The following is a 27,322-nucleotide window of genomic DNA, read 5'->3' on the forward strand; positions in this document are numbered from 1 at the left end:
GGCTGTATTTTTAAACAGCATTAGCTACCAGCACCCCAATTTGCTCTGCGTGGGACCCCTTGCCTTTTTCTCGACAATGGGGATAGATGCCAAGCCCCCCCACCTTGTCACAACCTGGCCCATCTATTCCTCCTGGATCCTGCCTGGCTGGCCTCAGCTCCTCTTTGCAGATGGTGTACGAGCTATGCCAGAAAATCCAGAATTTCCTCTCCCCCGCCATTCGCCTCACCTCCTCTCTCTCTCTTTCAAAACCCAGTGTTCCCGCCCCCCTCCTTTCCCCATTATTTCCCCTCGGTTTACCGTCCGCCAATATGGACTTCCCAAGCTCTGCTGTCTCTCAGGAGACGGTTGCTTAGGAACAGCAAGAGGGGTACGTATGGATTCAAAGCAGCAGCGTGTGAGACAGCCCACGGTAAAGAGAGGTTGGCTGCAGGGGAGGCAAACGGGAAGAACCCGCAATGGTAACAGCAAGGGAGAACTGCAGGTTTTCTGAGCAGCTTCTCTTGGCTACAAAACAACGCCTGACTGGAACCCATCACTCAGCTCCCGCCGGCAACGCACCATCATTTCAGGGTCGCGCCAAGGTTTTGGCTTGGGATTGCTTGAAACATCCCTTCTCCACATCCCAAATAATCTACCACATAGGGGAGGGAATTATGGCAGTTTACCAGCAGCTGGTATGTTTGTACCGTTTGTTTCCAGAATTTTGCTTTTCAAAGGATTTTAGGGAAAGAGGAGGCTGTGCTAAAGAGCATGAAGATAAGGGAGAGATGGTCCGTAGGGCAAAATAAGTCTGTATGTGCTGCCCCCTGAAAGAAAGAAGCACTAGTTATTCAGCTCTGCAACTATGGGATGATTCAAAAACACCACCAAATATTGAAGCCCTGCTCCCAGTCTTCCTTCCTTCCAAGCTTGTACCAAGTCCATGTGTTTTCACACTAAGTGGTTTTGCAGCCATAAGGTCTAGAAACTTGTCATTATATTTTTCTTTCTGTCTTTCTTTCTTTCTTTCTTTCTTTCTTTCTTTCTTTCTTTCTTTCTTTCTTTTCTTTAAAAAATGAAAGCTCTGTATGAGATGAGGGGTAATATTTTGAAGGTGTTGACTTCTAGGCAATATTTCTAGTAAAATCATGTGTCTAATGTAATCCCAGCGGTGCAGAAAACAGAAACGTACGTGGCGTTGGGCAGTGATATCGCTAAACAGGTGTCCCCCCCCCTTTTTAATTGCTGAGATTTCAGCAGCCCATACATTTCCATCCATAAGGGTTGCAAACGTGCTCATTTTTAAAATAAAAGGAAGGCAGCAGTCTCTGCACCCAGCCAAATTCCATGCTGGGCGCCAAGATCTCTATCTGTGCACAGTATTGTGTGGCTGCACAGAAATTATGCTTTGATCTCCCACACCAGGGTTTGTGTCTCCACTCGAATGGACTTAAGAACAAAAGCAGAGCCTGCTGGATCCGGGCAATGGCCCACATAGTCCAGCATCCTGCTTCCACAGTGGCCAACCAGATGTCTATGGGAAACCCCAGGAAACCCCTGTGGTTCCCTTCAACTGGTATTCAGAGTAACCATCATTCACGTCACAGAGCAGCAAAAAAGGGGGGGGGGCAGGGGACAACACATTCAGGGAAGCAAACCTGGTACTTTCAGAGAGTTTTGGACTACAGTTCCCATCAGCCCCAGCCACTGACATGAGAATGATGGGAGTTGTAGCCTGAAACATGTGGAGCGTACCGCATTCGCTACACGTGCTCTATAAAAGGGCAGGGTGATAAAAAGCATACCACAAAGATAAACATCAGCAGCACTGCCTCATTTGGTCCAGCGCCAAGGGCCTTCTGGCAGTTCCCTCGCTACGAGAAGCCAAGTTACAGGGAACCAGGCAGAGGGCCTTCTCGGTAGTGGCGCCCACCCTGTGGAACGCCCTCCCACCAGACCTTTAGAACGCCCTCCCACCAGACCTTTAGAAGACATCTGAAGGCAGCCTTGTTTAGGGAAGCTTTTAATGTTTAATAGATTATTGTATTTTAGTGTTCTGTTGGAAGCTGCCCAGAGTGGCTGGGGAAACCCAGCCAGATGGGCGGGGTATAAATAATAATAATAATAATAATTTTTATTTATACCCTGCCCTCCCCAGCCAAGGCCGGGCTCAGGGCTGCTAACAAGCAATAATAAAAACAAGTTGAATGAATACAACTTAAAAACAAGATTAAAATACAACCTTAAAATATTGAAACATTAAAATATTAAAATCCAGCCTCATCACAGGAGGAGAAAGGAAAAAGAAAGAGGGGGAGGGAATCAAATTGGCTCCAAGCCAAAGGCCAGGCGGAACAACTCTGTCTTACAGGCCCTGCGGAAAGAAATCAGATCCTGCAGGGCCCTGGTCTCATGAGGCAGAGCGTTCCACCAGGCGGGAGCCAGTGTTGAGAAGGCCCTGGCTCTGGTTGAAGCTAATCTAACTTCCTTAGGGCCCGGGACCACTAGGGTAAATTGTTATTATTATTCTTTTTATTCAGGCAAACATTTTCTGCATGGCTCGGGCCAGCTTGGCATCCCGCGCCCTGATCCGCTCCATGACTCTTTCCAGTTCTCTCCGGGCTGCCCGGTTCCCCGGTTCCACTTGCAGAACCCCCTTCAGATCCTGCGCCGCCCCCTCCAGGTCGTTCATGGCATCGTGAGCCAAGCCCCGCCGGAAGAGGGCCTTGGTGTTGGCCGGCTGCAGGGCCAGCGTCTTGGTGCAGTTGCAGGCGGCATTGGCCGGCTGGTGCAGCCTCAACTGGCAGGCAGCCAGGTTGGCGTGCAGCTCGGCTTTGATCTGGTCGTAGTCCGGCGGAGGGGCAGCCACGACGAGCAGCCGCAAGGCCCTGGCATAGCGCCGTGCCGCAGCGGCGACGTCCCCTGCCCGGTACAGCTCCCCGCCCCGTTCTTTGTTGCTGAGGACCAAGTCCCACTTCTCGGCGGCGCTCATCTCCCAGGAGTCTTTGGCCTCCGTGAAGCTCGCTAACCGGATGGCCACGGTGCCTCCCGCTGCCAACCTCGCCTCGGCCTGCTCCCCGGCCAGCATCGTCTCCAGGCAGCGGTCCACGACCCCGTCCCACTCGGCGTCACCGCCACCCAGCTCCACTTCAGCCCACCGGTGGGTTGGGTAACTCAAGGGAGACCCTGGCTCGGCTTCGAGGAAGACCTGGCAGAGGGAGCCTTCCTTAGGCTTATCTAAACCCGTGCCCGTCTCCAGGACCAGCTTGACGAACGTGCCGTCCGGGCAGGCCCAAGGGACGTCCCTGCGGGCTGGTTCCCGAGAGGGCAGGTTCTCTTTCAGGTCCTCTCCTTCCGCCTCGGCCCTGCTCCCCTTCTCTCCTCCACTCCCAACGGATGCGCCACGGCTGCTCCCTTCGCCAACGGCTGACCCCTGGTCGGGTTTCTTGCCAGGCATCTTCTCGGGGACCGGTTCTGTACTTGCCATCATGTAATCAACTATTGCCAGCTTTGGGGATGCGATGCTCCCGAACACCAGCGAGGGAAGGGCAGGGCGTTAAGGAGCTGTTCGCCAGGAGGCAATCCGGCCTAGTAACAGCGAAGAAGAAAAAGCACAAGATGGCATTGAAAAGAATGGGCAATTGCACCGCCTTTGCCTTGCCTCCCCACACTGAGCCCAGACGCCTCTGAGACCCAGTGTGGCATATGGCAGTGGGCACAGTTGTTACCTTTCCACCCCACTCCAAATTCCAGCTCAGCCAAGGTTTCCCCGTGTGGCTCTGGGCGATGCCAACAGTCTTCCAGCTTCAGTTCCTGATCTGTGAAATGGGAACAGCGGCAGCTTAAATCACAGAGTTGTTGTGAGGACAAGCAAGCTATAAGAAGCATTTTTTTCTAAATGTGAAGGGGAGGTTTGGGCACTGCTTGACCACTGCCTTTCGCTAGCAGAGCCAGAAAGGCCCTGCCATGTTTGTCGACCTTCTAGGGCTCCCATTTTCTCCCAAGCCACTAGAATGCGAGCGACCATTTGATGACATCACAGCAAGTCAACCAATGACTGGGCAGAGCTTGTCTTTGACAGCCAACTTTTAGCTCATTCTCCCTCGTTATGAAGATTACATATACTCAGTTGTCCCCCAGAACCTGGCTCCAAACCCAAAACAGATTTAATACGCCACATAAAACAGAAATGAGGTTCTCAAACGATTCAGCACCCCATCTCTCCTCCCAACACATCCATGCTGCAGTAACCTTTCTGACAGAGCAGCAAAATGCTTAATTATCTTTTTAGTCTGTGAAAGCCCCCCGATATTTCCCGCTTCATCCTATGTCTCACGATTTCTATTTATTCCCTCCCTCCCCCCATCATTATCAACCATGCTCTCCTATCCTTACCTCAGTTGCTCAGTACTGGTCCTCAGCACTGAATGGATGAGCAGGGCATATGCTTCAGCTTCTCCCTCAGTCACACACTCGTTTATCTAGTCCCCCTTCACATTCCCCCCTTCTTCTTCTTCCTCTCCCCCCACAAAACGTCATTTCCTCAGCAACCACCTGTCTTAGCAACCATTGTAAGCAGAAACCTTCCCTCAGGAGATGCTAGCAGAAAAGGCAGGCAGGCAAGCAGGGATAATTTATTTATTTTGCCAGAAGCCAGGGGAGATCTCCCTGACTACCCCACCCTCGCCGTTATGAAACAGGGGACTCCCCTTCCAATTTATAGGAAGCCGCCGCTTTTCCTCTTGACATCTTGTCTATGCAGCTTTCAGTCAGCTGCCAGAGAGAAGCTGAGGTTTAAAAAACCCCACAATATTCACGGAAAGGATGTGAACTCACAACTCCCAAGCTCTGTACCAGAACCCTCTGTCAGAAATACAGGTAATAAGAAAAATGCCCTACGTTTTAAGCTTGCCCTGGAAAGCTGACAGAATCATTCTGCTGCTTTCCAGCATGAAAGGTTTGTTTCGTTTCTTTTTTAAAAAATATATAGTAAATATACATTAATGCCAGGACAGGTAAAGTCAGAAAGACAGGAACTTCCTGCAACGTGATGTCACCTTCCGTACTTGACTGGATTCAATGCTGATGGCAAATCCCACAAGTCATTTAAAAAAAAAGAGCGAGAGAGAGAAATGGGTAAGAAATATGGACATGTGGCAGGAAGATGCCTGGAAACTCCAGAAGGGGCATATAAAAGACTATGGAAGATACGCTACATTATTATTAGTTATTTGATTTCCTACCTGCCCTTCACCATAAGGTCTCAGGGCAGGTTATGGCAATTTAAAAATACAGTACTAAAAACAAATTACAGCCCCAAGAATGGACTCATGGGTTTTCTGAGATGGGGTAGAAAAGTCCTGTGGCATTTTAGAGCCTAACAATTAATCCTAAACCCCTTAAAAGCCTTTGTTGCTTTGCTGCAACTGATCAACAAAGCTACCCCACCCCCGACCTTGTAGTAGAGGTAATAAAACTACATTTCCCATAATGCCTTTCTTTACTCTTCAACTCCACCTTCTTCCTTCCTGCCTTTTATAATCCAGTTTATGCAAGGGGTCTTATAGCAGAACTTCCAAGCTGACCGGCACTCTCCTTCCCGAAGCATGGTCTGACTTATAATTGGTGGTACGTATAGGGTCTGCAAATGGAGGCAAGGGGAGCCCGGACTCCTGGGTTCCTTTAGAATCGGGAGGGGGGCACATTGCGTGAAGGCAGAAAGCTAGGAAGTCAGTGCTCACTAGACTAGAGGCTGGATTCCTGGGCAGGAGCCAGTACCAGCCACACAGATGTGTCCAGCTCCTCCAGGGAAATAAGAGATTTCCTCTCTTCAATTCAGTTTGCCGCTATGTGGCGAGGAGAATAGCAGCATCGCTGCGCAACGAGGATCTGGGGGAGCCTGTGTTGGCGTGCAAGAATGGGGTGTGCCCGCTGGGTAAGTGACCCCCCCCCACCCTACCCTGTCTCCCTGCCAGCCGTAATCTTCTGGAAGATCCCCCTTCCAGGAAATGCGGCCTCTGCTTAAGCCCCTTCCTTAAACCACCCCCTAAAAAAAGAATCACAAAACCTTTTATGTAAATCCCTTAATCTTTGTCTCAATTGGCCCCCGCCACCCAAAACACATGTGGCTTCATCTGCTGCTCTCAATGACTCCTTCCCCCTGCAGCCACCCCCGTTGCTTTTCGCATTGTCAATTTTATTTTTCGTTTGTTGTCCAAAGTCTTCCCAGACAAGACCTTCTTTCATAATCATAGTCTTGCTTGGGGTTGGGGAATGCAAGTGCTTTTCATGCCTTACTATGAGGCAGAGTGTGGCAGTTGCCACAGGCAGCAGATTCCATCTTATTTACTAAAGGTGTTTAAATATGGCTTAAATTACCGAAGTCTCTAAGCAATGCACATAAAAGTTATTTTTTTAAAAAATAGAGTTCCAACTGATCATCAAAACAGAAAATGTCAGCTGTAGGAGAAAGGTATTTTTCAGTCCTGGAACAGCTCAGTCGGTAGTGCACGAGGAGACTCTTAATCTCTAGGTCGTGGGTTTGAGCCCCACACTGGGCAAAATATCTCTCCATTGCAGGGGGTTTGACTAGACAACCTTCGTGGTCTGTTCCAACTCTATTCTATGATTCTAAGGTACCTGAAAGAAGAAGAGGTCTTTGCCAGGCGTTCAATGGGAAGGGGGCCTGTATAATCTCAGCTGGGAGGCAGCTCCACAGAATCGGGCAAATACAGGTGAAACTCGAAAAATTAGAATATTGTGGAAAAGTTTGTTTATTTCAGTAATCCAACTTAAAAGGTGAAACTTTTATATGATATTGACTTATGACATGCAAAGCGAGATATGCTTCTACTCAGAGGTCCAATCTTGCTCGATTTGCAATCCTTGTTTTGCTAATTTCATTGAATATTCTAATTTTCTGAGATTGTTAATTTGGGGTTTTCATCAGCTGTACGCCATGATCATCACAATGATAACAAAGAAAGGCTTGACATATCTCACTTAGCATGTCATGAGCCTATCTCATATATTATTTTCACCTTTGAAGTTGAATTACTGAAAACAATGAACTTTTCCACAATATTCTTAATTTTTCGAGTTTCACCTGTAATACTTAATGCAGTGCTTCTGGTGGAAATGAGCCACGCATCTGAGCCATGGGGGGCCACCAGCAGCAACTCCTCTGAAGATCTCAGTGATTTGGGCAGGGATATGGGCACAAATCTTGGAGGATAGGGAGAGGCAGCGTGGTGTTGGACGATAGCTCTGTCCATCTCCAGGTATCTTGTTATCATTCTCCTGGCATTGCCAAAGATCAAGTAGATCAGGGATGAGAAGCCTGTGGCCCTCCAGAAGTTGTTGGACTACAGCTCCCATCATCCCTGGGGCTGAAGAGAGCTGGTAGTCCAAAACGTTTGGAGGGAGGAACCAGGTTAGTAGTTCTGGATCAGCCTTTGCTAACGGTGAAGATCAGGCATTAATATCAGCATTCTTGACAGCCTGGGCAGCATCCACATATCTTATTGCTGTCTTTTCTTACAGGCAAGCAAAAAAGCACAATGCCGCCATCTACTAGTTCCCCTGTCAGCCAAGGGGCAACCCCCCCTGCTGCCACAACAGAAGTTGGGATCCATAAGCCACATTCTTGATGGAAGAAAATGAGGGGTGGCAGAAGGAGAATGACGGTCCGTTTGACAACTCCTGTGCACGCAGGAATCGAACAGACCTGAGCATCCTTTAGCCTCCCCTCCACCTCACCGTTCTACTGTTAAATCTGCTTAAATAAAAGAAGCACTTTGCGTGCTCTACTACACCAACTCGTTGTAAGAAGCATAATTTGGGAGTCGGTCAGTATGTTTTGCAGGAGGTGGTTGTGAAATAGAATGGGATCCACAATGTTTTTCTCTATTGGGAGTATTTTTTTTTGGCAGCCTCATACTCGCAGGTTGGGGCAGGAAATGGGATGATGAAAGGAAAATAGAAACCCAGTAAAGAACATATCGGTATACACACACACACACACAAAGGTGAAAAGAACAGTATTTTTCCTCTTCAGCTATCCTTCCACAGAAGCCATATACCTTTCCAGTGCAGTCCATTCTGCTGTCAAACCGTTCATGATGTCAGGAAGCATCACCTAACGCTTAGCCAAAATCTGCTTCCCCACAGTTTCCACCTCATTGGGTCTAGTCTTGCCCTTGGGTGCAACAGTGAACAGTTCTGCTCCACAGTCCTTCAGATACTTCAGGGCTGCTCTCATGCCTCCTTTTAATATTTTCTTATCCAGACTAAACATAACCAGCTCTTTCAACTGTTCCTCGTAAGGCTTGCTGCATACACCCCCCCATACATTTAAAGCACATGGCTTCCCCCAAGCAATCTTGGGGGCTGTACAGTGGTACCTCGGGTTACATACGCTTCAGGTTACATACGCTTCAGGTTACAGACTCCGCTAACCCAGAAATAGTACCTCGGGTTAAGAACTTTGCTTCAGGATGAAAACAGAAATCGTGCGGCAGCAGCGGGAGGCCCCATTAGCTAAAGTGGTACCTCAGGTTAAGAACAGTTTCAGGTTAAGAACGGACCTCCAGAACGAATTAAGTTCTTAACCCGAGGTACCACTGTAGTCTGTATTTCACAAAGCCACTATTCCCCAGCATCCTTAACAGTTCCAAGGATTCTTTGGAGGAAGCAACGTGATTTAAACATGATTGTTACTTACGTTATTTATTGAATTTCAATCACCTATCTCATAATGGTGAGGGTGGGATGATCAGGAAGGGCTTCTTTGACTTTTGGTTGATAGGACCCTTCAGGATCATGAACAATCTCCGGATTTTGATATTTGTCCAACTGTGGATATCCACGTTAACACATACTTTCCATGAGTCCCTTCTCTCTCCAGGGAATTGACAGGGTTATGCAGGGTGGGGCTTACCTAGGCACGCCGCCCCCCCATATTTTATTCAAGTAGGCTCCCTGAACCCACGCTTTCCTGGGAAAATCTTCCCTGTCTAAATTTGTTCTGCTGCTGGAAAAATGTTGCAACCTTAGGAACTGGCTGCTTCTGCTGGAATATAAACAAAGGGAATGAGAAGCATTTCTTTGGAAGTCTGGATTTGATGGTGGATAAGAGAGAGTAGTAAAAGCAAAGGAAACCTGGCGTTATTTCATTCCCCACCCTTTGATAATATCATTGCTACATCTAGGGCTTACCATGCCAAATCAGTCGTGCTGTGGGGCAATGAGGTCTCTCATGGCAACCTTCCTAACACCCAATTCCCTGAGGCACCTCTGAAAAAGTTTGCCACAATTTGCCCTGCTGTCCTGGCAAAACAAGGGACTAAACCAACCTGAACGTGTCACATCCACTTTGAGGTTTTGTTTCATTTTTACAATCAAGTGGCACACAATTTTTTATATAAAATAAATAAGTAAATGCAATTTTAAACCTGGCATATTTTTTTTCTTTTTCGCTTTCATATAAAATATTTGTATTGGGTTTTTTTCCAAAACAAAAGGGATGGGTTTTAAAACATATAAATGAATAAATAGCCCCTTGTGCTCCTAGCATCTTTAAACATCAACCATCGGCAGCGGAAAGCATTTCTCTTTTTCGACTCCCTAGCTCCATACAAGGGGGAAAGTCCTTTGTTAAAATACCTGTGCACTAGACTGCTTGTTAAAAAAGATACAAATAGAGCTAGAAAGATGCATGAATAAAAACGACAGCAACCTTTAGGTGCTCTATAATATAAAATGCGCCTCACTATCCTTAAAACACCCGTGTGAGAGAAATGATGCTGTTTTCATTTTTCAAACAGGAAACTGAGACTAAGAATATGCCACTTTTCCAACATTTTTCAAGGGCCAAAGGGGCCTAATAATAATAATTCTTAAAAGGAATAGAAACCCCTCATTTAAAAAAATACAACCAAACTACAACTCCCATAAGCACTTGCGCGTCAAGTTATTTCCCCTTCTTTACGCATGCGCTCTTTTCCCTAGATTCTATACACGCACAAACGCATCGCAGCGCCTGAAACCTCTATTTTATCAGTGCGCGTGCGCCGAATTAATACTTACCCACCCTTGCCTCGTGGAGCGCGTTGACGCAGCGTGGTGCAGGCTCAATCCTTCGCGCTGGAATTTCAAGGCGTCCCGGGACAAGCGCCGCGCAGTTTCCCCACTGCGCATGCGTCCTTCGACCCAAGCGCGGCTCTGTGAGCCATCCCACAAAACCAAGCGGACATTCAAAAGAAAGAAAACCACTTCGCGTTCCATAATGCGCTTGCGCGCTGTTTGTAGCAACCGCCGCGCGCAAGCGCACTCGCGGCTTCCGCCTTCTCCGCGTGCTCGGTACAACTTCCGTATCATCCTCCTTCTCCACTGGTGCTCGGTACAACTTCCGTATCATCCTCCTTCTCCACTGGTGGATATTCCGGCCGTGACCCGCCTCTTGCTCGCTCTGGTTGGCCGAGGAGGCGACGGAGCCGGCGTCCTATTGGGCGCTTCTGTTGTTATGGCAGCGGGAGGGGGGGCGGGAGCCGGAGTCGGCCGTGCAGCGTAGTGTACCGGGAAGGCGGAAGGAAGATGGCGGCGCTGGCTTCGGAGCTGCTGCTTCTGAGCGACTCGAGCCGTTTCCGCGCGGATAACCTGCTGAGCAGCGAGGACTGGGGTGGGTGCTCGGCGGGGGCGGGGGGGGAGCCGGTGGGCGGAGCTTGTTTGGGGTGGGCGGAACGTGGCTGTTGGGGAAGGGGCTGCAAAGGCGAAGAAGGTGGGAGGGAAGGAGGATCCTGCGCTACCTTAGCCCACAGTTTAAACAGGTGAGCGACAGGCCCTCTGCGTCTCCACGAGGTGGAGGGGCGGAGCTTCACCTGGTGGGTGCCCACCTGCCATGCACCTGCCGAAGGGGGCTCCAGTTCAGTCCCCTGCATAGCTGTCAACGTTTCCATTTTTGAAAGGGAAATTCCCTTATTCCGAACAGGATTCCTCGCAAGGAAAGGGAAAAGTTGACAGCTATGGCCCCCTGCAACGCAGGAACCTTTCACCCAACGTGGGACTCAAGACCCTAAGATTAAGCTATTGTAATCAACTACATACATTGGTAGGATTGACTGAAAACTTGTAGTACAAAATTGAACTATGAATTGACAAAGCTTTTATAAAAATAAGAGTTATGATAGAGATGCCAAGGGGGAAACCATTACATTAAGATCCACAATATAGGGGGAGGGAAGTCAGAAGGTATTTTATGTTTATGTTTTGAATTCATTTATGTAAAATAGGAAAATGCAAAAATAAAATTTATTAAAAATAATAATTTTTTTAAAGTGTCTCATGCTCTACCGACTGAGCTTATGCTTCAGGGATGTGTGAGTTGTTGCCTTAACAAAGATCTGGAGGTTCACAGGTCCCCACCTCCCACAACACCATCCATCGTGTTCGGGACACGTTGACTTTAGTCTTTGAAGGCTGCTTGTGCTTTGTTTTTGTTCTTTACCTGTCATAATAATGTAGTTGAGGCCAAAGGCACCTGCTGTGAGGTAAAGGACAAACCATGTGTGGTCTTTTTATTGTTTTTTTTTTAAACAAAATACAATGTGTAAACAACATCAGCGAAAATTGAAAATATACATGCTGTGAAATGAGGGGGAAATCTTTAAAATATATTAGTGGATTCAGTCAAACTGGCAAAAACATGCTTATTTCTATTACTGTGGAGTGAGTTGTTTATGTGGCTAATCACCAGAATCTAGAATTCCAGAACGGTATTATAAGGGGGAGCAGCTCTAGTTGTATTTGGGGAGAAGGTGGGAGCAAAGCCTTGCTTAATGCATACACCCACAGATGTGCATGGTATGGGCTATAAGTGAAAAAGGAGAGCAGTAAAGGGTGAAAACATGTTTTGAGTCTGTTCCTTGCCCTACTGACTGCCCCTTCCCATTCTCCCCACAGATGCAGGTCTGTACAGCTGCCTGGAAGACGATGGGGATGTGGCAGCTGAGCTCTTCCCCTGCCTCGAACGCAGCATTGTGGATGGCGGCTGTGCCCATTCCCTGGTGAGAGCTGCCTCCTCTCACATGCCTTCCTAGAAAAGGCTTTTTACTTCCTTATGCCATTGCATAGCAGCATGCTCTTCTCACCTTCTGTTTATCTTTCATCCACTCCCTGCTACTTAACATCAGTCCTTAATGCTGTTTGTCTTGAGGACCTGCTCACCCTCATTCCTGTTGCTACATCTTCTGAGGGCACATGCATGCATAATGGGGCTTGTGCATGATATAGGGACGTTTAGGGAAGCTTTTAATGTTTGGTGCATTACTGTATTTTAAAATTTTGTTGGAAGCCGCCCAGAGTGGCTGGGGAAGTCCAGCGAGATGGGCGGGGTATAAATAATAAATTGTTGTTGTTGTTGTTTGTTATTGTTATAGGACAGTGGTGGCGAACCTTTAGAGACTGAGTGCCCAAACTGCAATCCAAAACCCACTAATTTATTGCGAAGTGCCAACACGGCAATTTAATATGGGATAATAATGATTGTCTGCATGCGCACATAAAAATAAATATACCATAATAAAAATGTGGGGAGGATTGGCAGGAGCTGTGGAGCTTTGGGGGGGGGGGTAGGCCGTGCAGATAAACACTAACACACATGGACAACACTTCCTGTAGCAGGCTGAAGCTACAAATCGTCTCAACGCTCACCGGCAGCAGAAATAAAACAAACAAACCGTGACACAGTCGCAAGTCACACGCAGTATTGCCACTGACTATCTTCTGCTCATGGCAGCAAACAATCCAACCAATCACGGTGGGGGGGGGAGTGGTGCGGCCAAATATCAGCTGGTTGGCGGGTGCGCAAATCCCCCAACGCTGCTGTGGCCGGTGCATGCTATAGGGAGTGTTTCCTGCCCACAGTGCTGGGGGGGGTGGCTGCCCACTTTGGCCCTGCTGGGGCGATGGCACGTGTGCCAACAGAGAGGGCTCTATGAGTGTCCACTGGCATGCGTGCCATAGGTTCTCCACCACTGATATAGGATGGTGTGAGCAGGGTTTGCATTTGGGAGATCCAGGTCCCTTATCTTCACAGTGAAAGGGGCATTTTCCTCTTTAGATTGCATGTACTAGATTTATCTATGTTCACCTTGGTCCTTGAATAAGCTGCACAGATGTGTACTACCAAATCTGTGACGCCAAGCCACAAACTCTCATCTCCCGCTACAAGTTTAGCCCACTCTTGCCCTACAAAACTATAAACCCCATACTTGTTAATAAGCTACACCCACAATAATGCCCTCAAATTCCCAGCTTTCACTGGCTTGTTGCCTGTCGGCTGTGCATGCATATTAATATATATTCATTCAGGATGTACAGAAGGCGAGAAGGGAAGCACTCCACCACCTCTGCTAAAACACTAACAATGTGTGGTTCATCTTCTCCCTGAAATGTTTCCTTTACAGCGGAAATGGAATGTTGTAACATTAAGAATTGATGCACGAGTTTGCATTTTTCTTCTCCCTGCATAATTCCTTTTTCTGTTGCATCATTTACATTGTAAACCTGAAGCCTTATTACTGATCTTTGCAAGCTGCTTATTTATGGCCAAAGACTGGGGTGAAAATGCTTCACAGAAAGACACACACAGAGATCAGTTTTGTTTTCTATCCTAACTCTCTTGGCAGCAGTTCAGTGATGGGTTCGACCTGGACATGGAAACGGTGCCCCCCGACCCACCTTGGGACCCACTGCACGACTCTCTCTTCCCAGGTAAGTACCTTTGTGAGATTGTGGGAGGGCTGCTGAGAGCCTGAGAGATGCAGAGCTGTATATATATATGGTAGGATGATACAGTATACAGGTGTGTGGACCAGGTGCACGGAGACGAGACCCACATTAGGCTAGGTTGTCTTTGTGAGTTAATGCAAATAATGTGTCAGCACTCTTGGTCGAGGTGCATGGACAAGATCCCAGGTCTGATTCCCCAGCCTCTCCAGTTTAAAAAGGTCTCAGTGAAACATTGGAGAGTCACTGCCAGTCAGAGTCTAGAATACTGGACAAGGAAGAACCCGTGGACCAGTTGGTATAAAGCAGCCCCATGCTACAGAAGGAGATCCCTTTCTTCCACTTTTGAGGGGTAGAGGAGGGGGCTGTTGCCTTCAGGCCCTCGTCATGGGTGCACCAGAGACATCTAACTGGCCACTGTCAAGACAGCGGGTTAGATGGGTCATTGGCCTGTTACAGCAGAACAGTTGTTATTTCTGAGCCTCAGTATGGTTTGAACAGCCTAGAATTAACATGGAGCAAAGTTTTTTTCCTCCCCCATCCTGGACCACCTAGTTTCTATAGTTTTTATATATAAGTCTTATATTTAATGCCAGCAACTAAACTGGCTAGTGGGTAGAGCAGCAGAAGGGGTGAGAGGGCATATTGCTTTCACTGATCTCCCTAAGCTCTGCCCTACCAGCTAAGGCTCGAAACCACAAATAACCTGCGTTTGGCAGTTTCCCTCTTCTTCCTGAAGGCAGTTTGGCAGGGGTTAAGCTGCCCTTTGCCATTGGACAGCAATCTAGCCCATTTCAGGGCTAGACTGGGCTTCTTGGTAACAAGGAGCTTCTCTTTGCCTTGGCACCTCCCAGACAAATACGTGTCCAGCATTTATTTTCAGTGCAAACTTCCCAGGGGGCACAGAGGAAATAAGTTTGAGCGGCTTCTTTGTTTCCACAGTTGAAGTGGCTGGCAGTGAAAGCATGTTAGTGATTTGTTCACCGTCTTCCTTTAGAGCTGCAGGTGAAGTCGGAGCCCGTCTCCCCCGCCTCGTCGCATTGCTCTGATTCCTCTACGCTGTCCTCTTCCTCCTCCTCCTCCTCCGCTGATCTCTCAGGGCAGGTATGCTTGTTGGGCCTCTTGATACAGTAGAATCTTGCCTCCTGCCCCTTAAGCTCTTGTGCTCAGGCCTGCGTTTTTCTCTCGCAGGCCCCTGGCCAGGCCGATGTGATGGGAGTGAAGACCGAACAACCCCCCACCCCTCCGTGCATGTATGGAGATGTCCTACCCCCCCACTTTGGCACGGTGCAGATCAGTGTCGTCCCGGCTCCTGAAACAGGTATGTAGTGGATGAGAGCGAGTGGGTAGAAATAGCAAGTGCCTAGGGAGAAAGGGGAGGATGCGGGTGGCGCTGTGGGTTAAACCACAGAGCCTAGGGCTTGCCGATCAGAAGGTCGGCGGTTCGAATCCCCGCGACGGGGTGAGCTCCCGTTGCTGGGTCCCTGCTCCTGCCAACCTAGCAGTTCAAAAGCACGTTAAAGTGCAAGTAGATAAATAGGTACCGCTCCGGCAGGAAGGTAAACGGCGTTTCCGTGCGCTGCTCTGGTTCGCCAGAAGCGGCTTAGTCATGCTGGCCACATGACCCGGAAGCCGTACGCCAGCTCCCTCGGCCAATAAAGCGAGATGAGCACCGCAACTTCAGAGTCGGCCATGACTGGACCTAATGGTCAGGGGTCCCTTTACCTTTAGGGAGAAAGAGATGCAAATTAAGTCAATATGAGATTCCTGTGGCAAAAAATTGGGTCATTTAGTTTAACCTAATAAGGTGCCCTTCAGAAAAGCGGCTTCACTGATTAGCTTGTTCTGTTACAGGGAAACCGGCAGCTTCCAATAAAGCCGAGAGCATTCTCAGCCGGAAGCCCCCCATTCAGCCAAAGCCAGTTGTGGTCACCACTGTCCCAGTGCAGCCTGCAGCCACGTCCAGTAAGACCATCTTATTGCAGCCTGTACCTGTGTCCCAGCCGCAGGCTATCAACCCAGCGATTTCAGGTAATGCTTTCGCTGTCTGGGGGTTGTGATCCAGAGCATGTGAAAGGCCACAGACTGGGCAGTGCAGAAACAGAGAAAGGTTCGGCTAATAGGAGCCTGCTTGAACCCCGGTTCAAAGTGCAACCGAACACGCTGTACTAAGGGGCACACAAGTCCTCTTTTCAAATTTCCCTAATGTTGTTAAACGTGGCCCCCAGCTGCACAGTTGCACCCTTGAGGGCTTCCCTTGGCATCCACTGGTCCTCTGAGCCCCCCTTGGTTATGAGGTAGTCAGGGTGGTTGCCATTTTTCACCTTCGAAAAGTACGTAGAGCTGAAGTTGGAAGAGTGCTACTCTCTCCCCCCGCCCTTTCAGCTCTCTGTGCTTTTTAAGGCTCACTCACTTCATTGGAGCTGGCGTTCTCCTTCACAGTGTGCTTTCTCGGTCTCTTGGGAGGGGGCTGATCATGGGGAGAGAAGTGACTTGGGGCCACCTTGCTCAAAAGCCCAAATGTGCCCGCGAGGCTGAAAACCTTTCAAACTGATTTTAATTGTGTTCTTTCGCTGCTTTGTTGTTTGCTACCCTGGGGTCCTTTGGGAGGGAGAGCAGTATAGAAATTTAATAATGAATGAAAAGAACCTTTTTTTGTGTGGGGCAAAACTACAATGTATGTGTGGCAGGCATGGATTTATAGGACCTTGCCTTCTTTTTTAACCTCAGTTCCAGCGCAGAGTGTTGTGATTTCCCAGTCTGAGCTGCTGCATCTCCCCGTCTCTGGGCTGATCAAGGTCCAGTCCCCTCTAAAGGAAAGTCTCCCAGCAAAACCAACTCCCTCTGCCCCCAAACCAGAAACCAAAACTATTGTCCCGGCGCCAACGCAAATAGGACCCTGCAACCAAGAGATTGACGTAAGTACCTTTTGGCCCCCTTCTTTCTGCTGCTCCGGGCTTCACTGGTCCTGTCCTGGGACTTCTCCTGAACACATGTGACGGGGGGGGGGGGGTTATATGGCTGAACATTATGGCCACATGTGTGCTTTGTGTTTGTATGCCCCACGGAGAGCCTCAAGGTCCATAAATAGCAACACCCTAGTGGTCCCGGGCCCTAAGGAAGTTAGATTAGCTTCAACCAGAGCCAGGGCCTTCTCAACACTGGCTCCGGCCTGGTGGAACGCTCTGCCTCATGAGACCAGGGCCCTGCAGGATCTGATTTCTTTCCGCAGGGCCTGTAAGACAGAGTTGTTCTGCCTGGCCTTTGTCTCTTGGAGCCAATTTGATTCCCTCCCCCTCTTTCTTTTTCCTTTTTCCTTTCTCCTCCTGTGATGAGGCTGCATTTTAATATTTTAATGTTTCAATATTTTAATGTTGTATTTTAATCTTGTTTTTAAGTTGTAGTCATTCAACTTGTTTTTATTATTGCTTGTTAGCCGCCCTGAGCCTGGCCTTGGCTGGGGAGGGCGGGGTATAAATAAAAATTATTATTATTATTATTATTATTATTATTATTATTATTATTATTATTTTAACCCAATTACAATTGGAGGGCCGCAGCCTCCGCAGCTCTGTTTTAAAGCGAGAGTGTATGCATGTGTGTGTGTGTGTGTGTGTGTGTGTGTGTGAGAGAGAGAGAGAGAGAGAGAGAATATAGCATTCCCCACCCCCTTTGCTAATTCCCCAAAGATCAAGGTACTTAAAAGGCAGCAGCGGATGATCAAGAACCGTGAATCGGCCTGCCAGTCGCGGCGGAAAAAGAAGGAATATCTGCAAGGGCTGGAGTCTCGGCTGCGGGAGGCCCTGACGGATAACGAGCGGCTGCGGCGGGAGAACACGCTCCTTCGCCGCCGGCTGGACTGTGTCCTGAACGAGGTGCGTGCCTGCCGGCCAGACCTGCAGCTTTGTTGGGTCCCTCACAGACCCCGCACCGTGTGTGCCTGCATATTTGTCCACCCGCATTACATCCACATTTCAGCAATCTGTGGATTACCAGCAGGACTGCAACAAAATGCTGCAGTGTAGCTTTGCCTCCCAACAGCAGCTCTTCTGTTCTGGATGTCAGCCAGTGATACTCAGCAAACACCGTGGCTGCCAAGCCTGCCTGCATGGTTCTCACTGAGCTGATTTTCAGGCTGGTGGAGAGGTGGAATTGCCCTGTTTGAGTTTAATTTGAGTTTAACTTCTGTAAACCTCGGGGTTCCTTTGAGCAAGCATGAACCTCTCTCGTTCCTCTGCTGTCCCACTTTAACTCCAGTCCTGTTGGCCCTCACCACCTGAGCTCCCAGTACGTTTCTGAGCACAATTCAAAGTGTTGGTGCTGACCTTTAAAGCCCTAAACGGCCTCGGCCCAGTATTCCTGAAGGAGCGTCTCCACCCCCATCATTCTGCCCGGACACTGAGGTCCAGTACCGCGGGCCTTCTGGTGGTTCCCTCACTGCGAGAAGCCAAGTTACAGGGAACCAGGCAGAGGGCCTTCTCGGTAGTGGCACCTGCCCTGTGGAATGCCCTCCCATCAGATGTCAAAAGAGAAAAACAGCTACCAGACTTTTAGAAGACATCTGAAGGCAGCCCTGTTTAGGGAAGCTTTTAATGTTTAATAGACTATTGTATTTTAATATTCTGTTGAAAGCCGCCCAGAGTGGCTGGGGAAACCCAGCCAGATGGGCAGGGTATGAATAATAAATTATGATTATGAGCCTGCTATTAGAGTGAGTGATTATGGTACAACAGGAGAGGCCGTGGCCCAAGAAACTCTACCTGACTGCCTCTTACACGTTTGCTTGGGCAGTTGCATGACTGCACACGAGTCTCACCTCTGCAGATGGATGGAGTTTGGAGTGAACACGTGAGAGCCAGAATGCAGGGTCATCCTAAGGAGTCTGGCAGTGTGGTTTTCATTCTGCCTGTTCTGCCTCTCCTTGCAGGAGAAAATAAGGGAACACATGTCATGGCCCTCTTCCTGTGTGGACTAAGACTTCCTCCTTTCCCATATCTGTCTTCCCTCCTGTGCTGGGCAGGGATGGGCTGTTCATAGCTGCTGAAACGTATCACTTCTGCATCTATAAATGCCTCGCCAGCACTGAAATGCTTACACCTCTTCTGGGGAGGTGTTATTGTATTTATATTTATATTCATATTCGTATTTATGTTTATATAATTTACCACCCTTCATCATAAATTCCAAGTCCTCCCCTCCCAAATACAATATATAATAAACATTAAGAAACAGGAAACTAAAGCAGCAGTAAAAACTGTTCTAGTGCTTAGTTACCAATAATAATAATAATAATAATTTTTTATTTATACCCCACCCATCTGGCTGGGTTTCCCCAGACACTCTGGGCAGCTTTCAAGAGAATATTAAAATACAATAGTCTATTAAACATTAAAAGCTTCCCTAAACAGTAAAAAGAGTTTTTTTTTCACAAGTTTGGTTCCAGTGGCTCGGCTGCTATCATCTCCATTGTTTTATGAAGAACAGCAGTCTGCTTTCAAAATAATTGGTGTTTGGTTCTGTTTGTCTTGAAATCCTTAAACATGACATTTGGATGCAAGTGGTTAATGGAAAGCTTCTCTTCAGTGATGGGAACCTTTGTCTAGATGTTTTCTAGTTTGTCTCACTCTGTACGAGAAGTCGGCTGGGCCGTCTACCAGTGCCATACAGGGCTACGATACGATGATGCCCACTCCCCAAAGGGGAGCCCCAAACTCTCACAATCCCATTGGAAGGGACACAGAAGGGACACAGTTGACGTCCCTTGGCTAAATAATAACGATTTGGGCACTGCAAGGGCAGTGAGGCTTCTTTTTTAAAAAAAGTTTTTATTGTTAAAATAATTCAGCTTTAATACACACATATTGCAAATATACAAGCATACAAACATACATTTTATACAATCCTTAAAAATGTTCAAACATACCTACACTCAATCCCACGGATAATTCCTTTTCCCATCACCATCCACCACCCCTCACCCCACCTTTGTGTTAGACTTCCAATCTGCTCAATTGCAATTTCTTTCCACTTCTATTACTTTCTTTCACACACCTTTAACCTACTTTCATGCTTCTTTTTCTATTACACATTGTTATCCATCTTATTTAGTATTTCAGTATTTAAAACGGAACTTGTTTATTCTAATAGGAGTTCTGATTTTTCGATATGGTTTTGCAAGTATCCTTTAAACACCTTCCAGTCCCTGTCTATCCTCTTTTGAGATCCTTCCAATTTCTCCCATTGTTTTGGATATATTGTAGCACTCCAATAATTTGGTAAGCCACTCTATTTTTGTTGGTATAATACCAAGTCTCACTGCCGGGGAAAATTGGAAAAGTGGTATTATACCGGCAGTGAGACTTCTAAGTGGGCAACATGCCTCTGTGGCCATAACCACATGTTTCTTGCCTTCTCCCTGCAGAACAATGAGCTGAAATTTGGCTCTGGCAACCGGAAAGTCATCTGCGTCATGGTGCTGCTGCTCTTCATAGCTTTCAACTTTGGGCCTGTCAGGTGAGGCTTCAGAGTGCTTGCGGGTGTCCCTCCAGTCCCATAGTTGGGGAGTGAATGACTTTGCTAGGCAGTCCCTGTCTGGGAGCCTCTGAAGTTGGCAAGGCCCCAGAGAAATTGGTTTCACTCGTAGGTGGTGAAGCTGGCATGTGTAGGCTTGCTGGATGTTTGGCAAAGTTTAGCAGACTGGATAGGGAAGCATATTTCCTGGGTTGAAGTTGGACTAGAGCCCTGAAAGCTCTCCCACCCCACATTTCTTGTAGGCAACTCTCCTTTTTGCATCACGCTAGGAAAGGAGTCACATGCTGTGACTCAGTGCGCTGTGGCCTAAACCACCGAGCCTCTTGGGCTTGCCAGTTGGAAAATCGGCGGTTCAAATCCCCATGATGGAGTGAGCTCCTGTTGTTTTGTTCTAGCTCCTGCCAACCTAGCAGTTCGAAAGCATGCCAGTGCAAGTAGATAAATAGGTACCACACCGGCGGGAAGATAAACGGCGTTTCCAGGCGCTCTGGCTTCCGTCACGATGTTCCATTGAGCCAGAAGTAGTTTAGTCCTGCTGGCCACATGACCCAGAAATCTGTCGGTGGACAAACGCTGGCTCCCTTGGCCTGAAAGTGAGATGAGTGCCGCAACCCCATACAGTGGTACCTCGGGTTATGAACTTAATTCATTCTGGAGGTCCGTTCTTAACCTGAAACTGTTCTTAACCTGAAGCACCACTTTAGCTAATGGGGCCTCCCGCTGCGTCGCCACCACACAATTTCTGTTCTCATCCTGAAGCAAAGTTCTTAACCCGAGGTACTATTTCTGGGTTAGCACGAGTCTGTAACCTGAAGCGTCTGTAACCCGAGGTACCACTGTAGTCACCTTTGACTGGACCTAACCATCCAGGGGTCCTTTACCTTTACAGATAGGTTCATAGATATTTTAATGAAATAAAAACGATAATAAAGTAAGGTCAGACCTCTTTGGTAGAGTGTCCCTGAACTCCTCTAGGGAACTTAACTCCCCGTTTCCATCTCTCCAGCATCAGTGAGCGCAAGGCGGCAGACGTGGAGCTGCCGAAGCAGGAGGTGGAGGCTGGCCCTGGCCGGAGGCACCTCTTAGGCATCGCGGAGGAGACCCACGACACTCCAGAGGAGGAGCAGGAAGAACGGCAAGAGGAGGCCCCAGCCAGGCTGAGAAAGGCACAGTTCCGGTAAATTTGGGGGGCAGGCAGGAGAAACAACAAGGCGGTGAAGAGAAGAAGAAACAATCTGCCCATGCATCTCTCTGTAAAAATTATTTTGGGGGCCCTGGCAACCAGGAAGAAATCCTTGACTGTGTTTGGATGTGATGCTAAACCAGGGGTGAGGGTCCTCTGGCTTGGAGAGGACCGACAATAGCCTTCCATGCCTCTCTGGCGGCCCCATTTGACTCTGCCAACTCATACTCCCCTCCCCAGGCCTTCCTTTATTTGCTTATTGCATTCCTGCCCCACCCATTTCTCCCAAGGAACTAAAGGTGACGTTGGAAGTTTCTGAGCAGAGCTTGGACGGCCATGAGTCATGGATGATTTAGTCGAGATTCCCGCATTACAGATGTATGGTGTAAAATGCAAAGTTGGTTTGGCAGGAAGGGAAGGGGACTGTCCAACTGCAGCCAGCCCACCTCATTCTGTTCTTGAAACATGTGGTTTTGCTCCGGGCTGAACAGCTACTTACAGATTGTGCGACTCCCAAATCTTCATGTGCTCTTCTCAGCTCTCCCTCAACACTTGATTTCCTCTCTCGGCCAATCTCTATTTAAAATTCACATTTTCTTCTCTCTCTCTCCACCCCCCCCCCCAAGAAACTTGTCGGCTCCCTTCTCTGACATGAAGGACCTGATGCTGAGGGACTTGGACAAGTTGTTCCTCGCTTCCGATTGCCGCCAGTTCAACCGCACTGAATCCCTCAGGTGGGTCCTGGGGCAGGAGAAGGGAGGGGGTGCTAAGCATTTTGGAGAGGACTTTTGTGAGCATTGAGGCCTGGGAACATTGTGGGTGACCCTTCTGCCTGCGTCCTCATCCCCCCTACAGACTGGCAGACGAGCTCAGCGGCTGGGTCCGCCGGCACCAGATCAACCGCAGGAAACCCTCACAGTCTCGCAAAGCAGCTCAAGCCAGCCAGGTGTGATGTGGATTGTGGGGAGGCAACTGGGCTGGGAAATGGAGGGGTGCAGTGGCGATAATCCCTTGTGGGGCTAGACAAGGGCGCCCAGAATCTTACTGTGGTTTGCCAACAAGGTTGAGGGCAGGGCCAGGGGCTCTGTTGCTTCACAGCCTTTTCATATCCTAATTTCATTCTTCATTTCAGGAAAAGCCACAAAAGAAGCCCCCTAGCCCCTCCCGCTACGTCCCCGCCAGCCCCCCCAGGCACCCTGAGAGGTAAGCGGCTTCTGCACCAAATTGTTTTGAGTTAGCTCCCTTTTTCGATGTGGAAACACCCTGCCCCTCTGGCTGACAAGCTAACCCCCTTCCCAACACACACGAGGAAAAGGGATCAGGGAGGGAAGAGGAAGAACTCAAACTCCAGCACCAATCTTAAGTTCTTATAATGACCAGCTGGCATTATAAGGGGTAGGAGGTGCGCAATTGAGCTGGCCTCTCACAGCAGAACGGATGGGGTGAGCCCTGCTTCCCATCTCTCCCCCAGAGACTGGCTAATGGAACAGCTGCCTCCAGGGCTAAGGGAGAGGAGGCCTGGTGGAGCCTCTTCAAATTGGCTCCTTGCTTCGTTGCTCCCTCTACCCACCCACTGGAGACTCCATTCCTGTGTCCCGTGACAGTGATGAGGTGGAGGGAGCCCTTATGTTTGCAAACAGATCTCCTCTCCAACCCCCCCCTCCTCTACCTTTCCAGGAATTCCCTCAGTCAGCTGCAGGTATACCAGCACCCTGACCACACGGAACACGACTTCATGGACGCCATTGACCGCCGCGAGGATACTTTCTACGTGGTGTCCTTCCGCAGGGTGAGTAAAGAGCGGCTTGCGGGGCACTGAGAGAGTTGAGCAGGCAGTGCGGCGCCCCAGATTTTGCATTGCACAATGTTCTCCTTCAGGCATGTGGCTCCAGAGAGAGAGCCAAGAAGAAAGCAGTAGAGGAAGGAAGCCCTTGGGCAGAAGATTACAGGTTGCATAAAGGCACACTGGGGCAAAGATGCAAATGGAGAATTTTCCCTTCTCGGAAGCCACCAGGCAGGAGTGCCTAACCTGTGGCCCTTCCTGTAGTTGCTGAACTACAACTCCCATCAGCTCCTTCCAGCATGGCTAGCGCTCAGGGATGCTGGGGCTGTCCCCAGGCCACATTCCTTTCACAGCCATACCCCGTTCCTACCTCTGCTTTGCACCCATCTTTTAAATGTTTTTTTAATAGCTGGGATAATAGAATTATAGAATGGGAAGGGACCATGAGAGTCACCTTGCAATGCAGGCGTCTGGGATGATGAACACAGCTCCTTGGGCCGGCATTTGTGGAGTCTGGGAGCCAAACAGGGAGAGGTTGTCAGGGCGTGTCCTTGAACTCCAGCACACCCTGGGTCTCTTAATTCTTACATCAGTGATGATTTTGTCATGAAATCCCACTCAGTATTGATCCAGAGCAGAACTCCGACTTAGAGTTAGCAGAGTAAAAACTTAAACACATTGCAGGATTCCCAAAGACCAGAAGCAATTGTATTTCATCCAGCAGAGCTTTATTGCTTCTGAAGGCAAATGAGCACAATGGTCACAAATCCAATACATTCAGGACTGGCACTGTCCATAAGAAATCCAGTTGCAGCAGACTTAACTTAAACTTACAATAACTTCTAATAAGTCTATGTACAGAACACCACACCAGAAGGAAAAGAGATAGAAAGAGAAAGTGAATCCCAGGCTCCTTCTGGCCTTACATTATAGTCAGCATGACCTTGACAGAAGAGATAACAGAACCAGTTTAGGCCAGCTGTACTCAGCCTCTCTGAAGGAACAACCCAAACATCAGGAACCTTTTGCTTGCTTCTTTCACACAGAGAAGCTTCCAGAACCCTCTTGAATTAAGTAGAATAGGAAAGATCTCTACACTTCAGATCAATACATACTTTCTGCACAAAGAAATGCAAACTGACAGATTTCCCCCTCCTGTCTTTTCCCCTCTTTTAACCTTAGGATCACTTGCTGCTGCCTGCCATCAGCCACAACAAAACCTCCCGCCCAAAAATGTCACTGGTGATGCCAGCCATGGCTCTCAACGGTAAAAAAAGAAAGAAAAGAAAATGTGTGGGTAGACTTGAGGACTTTGTGTCCAAATGTTTTGTGCGAGATGCAGTCACTGACTATCTGCATCTCCATATATATATATATATATATCCCTATGGCGCTGTGGTCTAAACCACTGAGCCCCTTGGGCTTGCCGATTGGAAGGTCAGCGATTTGAATCCATGCGATGGAGTGAGTTCCCTTTGCTCTGTCTAAGCTCCTGCCAACCTAGGAGTTCGAAAGCACACCAGTGCAAGTACATAAATAGGTACCGCTGCGGCGGGAAGGTAAATGGCATTTCTGCGCGCTCTGGTTTCCGTCACAGTGTCCCGTTGTGCCAGGAGCGGTTTAGTCATGGTGGTCACATGACCCGGAAAGCTGTCTGTGGACAAACGCTGGCTAACCTTGGTCTGAAAGCAAGATGAACGCCACAACCCCATAGTTGCCTTTGACTGGACTTGCCCGTCCAGGGGTCCTTTACCTTTACCTTTTTTTAACCTATATTATTATTATTATTAGGATGCGGGTGACGCTGTGGGTTAAACCACAGAGCCTAGGGCTTGCCGATCAGAAGATTGGCGGTTTGAATCCCCGCGACGGGGTGAGCTCCCGTTGCTCAGTCCTTGCTCCTGCCAACCTAACAGTTTGAAAGCACGAACTGCAAGTAGATAATTAGGTACCTCTCCGGCGGGAAGGTAAACAGCATTTCCGTGCGCTGCTCTGGTTCGCCAGAAGCGGCTTAGTCATTCTGGCCACATGATCTGGAAGCTGTACACCGGCTCCCTCGGCCAGTAAAGCGAGTTGAGCGCTGCAACCCCAGAGTCGTCTGGGACTGGACCCTTTACCTTTACCTCTACCTTTACCTATATTATAAAATTTATACCAGTAGGTGCCAGGACGGGTTACAATAATATGCTAATATACAGTTGGGGGGGGGGGGGAGACGACCATTCTCATTCCCTCCAGAGGGAGGGTATAAATTCTACGAAGCAAATATGAAATAAATAAATAAGAATCGCCTTCTTGCTTTGTTTTCTTTCTCCCCCAGAGAGCCTGTACAATTCGTCCCTGGGCTACGAAGTGATGATGCAGATAGACTGTGAGGTCATGGACACCCGCGTCATCCACATCAAGAGCTCCACGGTGCCTCCCTTCCTGAGGCGGCACGACGCCGCCACCCGCGACAACCGCACCCACCCTTCTTCCCCGCCGGCCTTTTCCGGGAGAGCGACGGCCCGCGCAGCCTTGCGGGCCCCCAGACCCACCTTGCCCTCAGGCCGGCGGCCCCCGCAGCGCACCCTGTACCTCGGGGAGCATGGGGGAGGGGGCTAGAAAAGGGAGGCCCCCCACCCCGACGACACCGGGGAGAAGAGCCCACTTGACGGAAAGTGGGGGCCCTCGCGCCAGGGGAACGGACCCGCCCCCTCAGTGGAACTCCTGCTCGTGTCGAGAAACGGGCTATGCCACTTTTGTCACCTGATCTCCGGCTGCCTCCAGGAGGGGTCAGTGGGGATTGGATCCTGCGGTTCGGGGGGCTGGGGGCTGGCACCTCGGCCACTGCCTCCCCCCCACAACACCCCCCCCCCGCGTGGTCCAGTTGAGACTTTCTGTGCGCCTCTGCTGCCCCTGATGGCTGAGACTAAGGAACCTGTGCATTTGGGTAAATGTGGGAGAGTGAGGAAGGGTGTCTATTTTAAACTACTGTCTCCAATCGTGTGTGTGTCTGTGTGTATGTATGTAGGAGAAGGGGAAAGGGAACTTTGCAAAATGCATTGTGTGTATGTGTGTGTGTGTGTGTGTGTAGGAGAGGGGCAAAGGGAAGTTTGCAAAATGCAGTATGTTTGTGTGTGTGTGTGGACACTCCCCTCCCAGTTACTCTGATGGCACTTAGATCTGCCCCCTTTGGATCCTCCTTGTGTTTTTTTTTATTTTAAAAAAAGATAATAGGTGCAAAATAAACTTAATATGTGACCAGAACTGTTTTCTCTTGCTTTTTCCCCCTTTCCGCTGGTTTTGAAGCACCACAGTACATGCCACTCATATAGTCTGAACAAGAGAGCTGTGTCCCCTTTTTTTCCCTTCAAAATTTTTTATTCATTTTATAACACAAATAAACAAACAGAAAAACAAACAATACAAACAAATTCTTGTCATATCATTATTTTTCTCTAAACATCGTTCGGTGGGCTTCTCCAAGTCCCCCCATCTGGTTTTCATTTTACCTCATATTTAGCAGTTTACATATATCATAATTTCTAACCTTTTTTTAAAATCACACTTACTTTAACCGTAAAAATCTTCACATTTTATCATTTACAGATAATACTGTAAAGAGAGCTGTGTCCCTTATTGCTGGCAACTGATGCTGGGGTGGAATAGACAACAGGCACAGCGCGGTCCAGACAGAGAGCAAAGCTTCTCTTGCTGGTTTTGTCTTGAGTTTCAAAATACTGCTGCCTGCTCCCCTCTGGCGAAAAGCTGTGTGCTTTTATAGCAAAAACTACGATCCGATCACATGTCGTATTTCAATATTTAGTGAAGCTACAATCTGTCTTTCAGCATAGCAGGGCCTACTCTGTGGAACTCTGCAGGTTGATACTATATAGGTGCATTTGTACGTTTTTCAAGGCCAGCTGCAAGCTTTTTAGTTTAAGACAGGCCTTCCCAGACTTGCGATTTTTATATTATGTATATCAGTTTTAAAACTGAATTTTATCCTTGTTGTTGCTGTTTAGTCATTTAGTCGTGTCCGACTCTGTGACCCCATGGACCAGAGCACGCCAGGC

At 48.6% G+C, this 27,322-nt stretch overlaps 2 protein-coding genes and 1 long non-coding RNA gene across 7 annotated transcripts; 2 read left to right on the top strand and 1 right to left on the bottom strand.

Annotated features, from left to right (window-relative positions):
• Positions 1-2,492: 2,492 nt before the first annotated feature.
• Positions 2,493-10,210, bottom strand: FKBPL (FKBP prolyl isomerase like). Of its 4 annotated transcripts, none has more exons than XM_080993185.1 (3): positions 10,073-10,210; positions 3,711-3,800; positions 2,493-3,570 (listed from the first exon to the last, which is right to left on the bottom strand). In XM_080993185.1, exon 3 carries the CDS (start codon positions 3,470-3,472, stop codon positions 2,519-2,521), a length of 954 nt encoding a protein of 317 aa, XP_080849311.1. In that variant the 5' UTR covers positions 3,473-3,570; positions 3,711-3,800; positions 10,073-10,210; the 3' UTR covers positions 2,493-2,518. The 4 variants fall into 4 exon arrangements, with proteins under 4 accessions (XP_080849311.1, XP_080849310.1, XP_080849312.1 ...); XM_080993184.1 differs by having other exon boundaries at positions 10,069-10,204; XM_080993186.1 differs by lacking the exon at positions 10,073-10,210 and adding an exon at positions 7,795-7,914.
• On the top strand, positions 4,846-7,799 carry LOC308470155. 2 transcript variants are annotated; one of them, XR_013982193.1, is made up of 4 exons: positions 4,846-4,860; positions 4,993-5,610; positions 5,822-5,917; positions 7,525-7,799. It is a non-coding gene; the product is annotated as an uncharacterized lncRNA (long non-coding RNA). The 2 variants fall into 2 exon arrangements; XR_013982194.1 differs by having other exon boundaries at positions 4,998-5,610.
• ATF6B (activating transcription factor 6 beta) lies at positions 10,178-26,513 on the top strand (the record flags this gene model as incomplete). Its single annotated transcript, XM_080992125.1, is given in 17 exon segments — positions 10,178-10,354; positions 10,357-10,660; positions 11,941-12,044; positions 13,668-13,752; positions 14,765-14,871; positions 14,959-15,088; positions 15,622-15,798; positions 16,498-16,685; positions 17,457-17,642; positions 20,189-20,280; positions 21,305-21,475; positions 22,108-22,215; positions 22,337-22,427; positions 22,614-22,684; positions 23,159-23,270; positions 24,447-24,531; positions 25,585-26,513. Coding segments are annotated over 17 exon segments (2,472 nt in total). The 3' UTR covers positions 25,869-26,513.
• Positions 26,514-27,322: the final 809 nt, after the last annotated feature.

Source organism: Podarcis pityusensis, assembly GCF_964106645.2.
Source record: "Podarcis pityusensis genome assembly, chromosome: 2".
NCBI classification, from domain to species: domain Eukaryota; kingdom Metazoa; phylum Chordata; class Lepidosauria; order Squamata; family Lacertidae; genus Podarcis; species Podarcis pityusensis.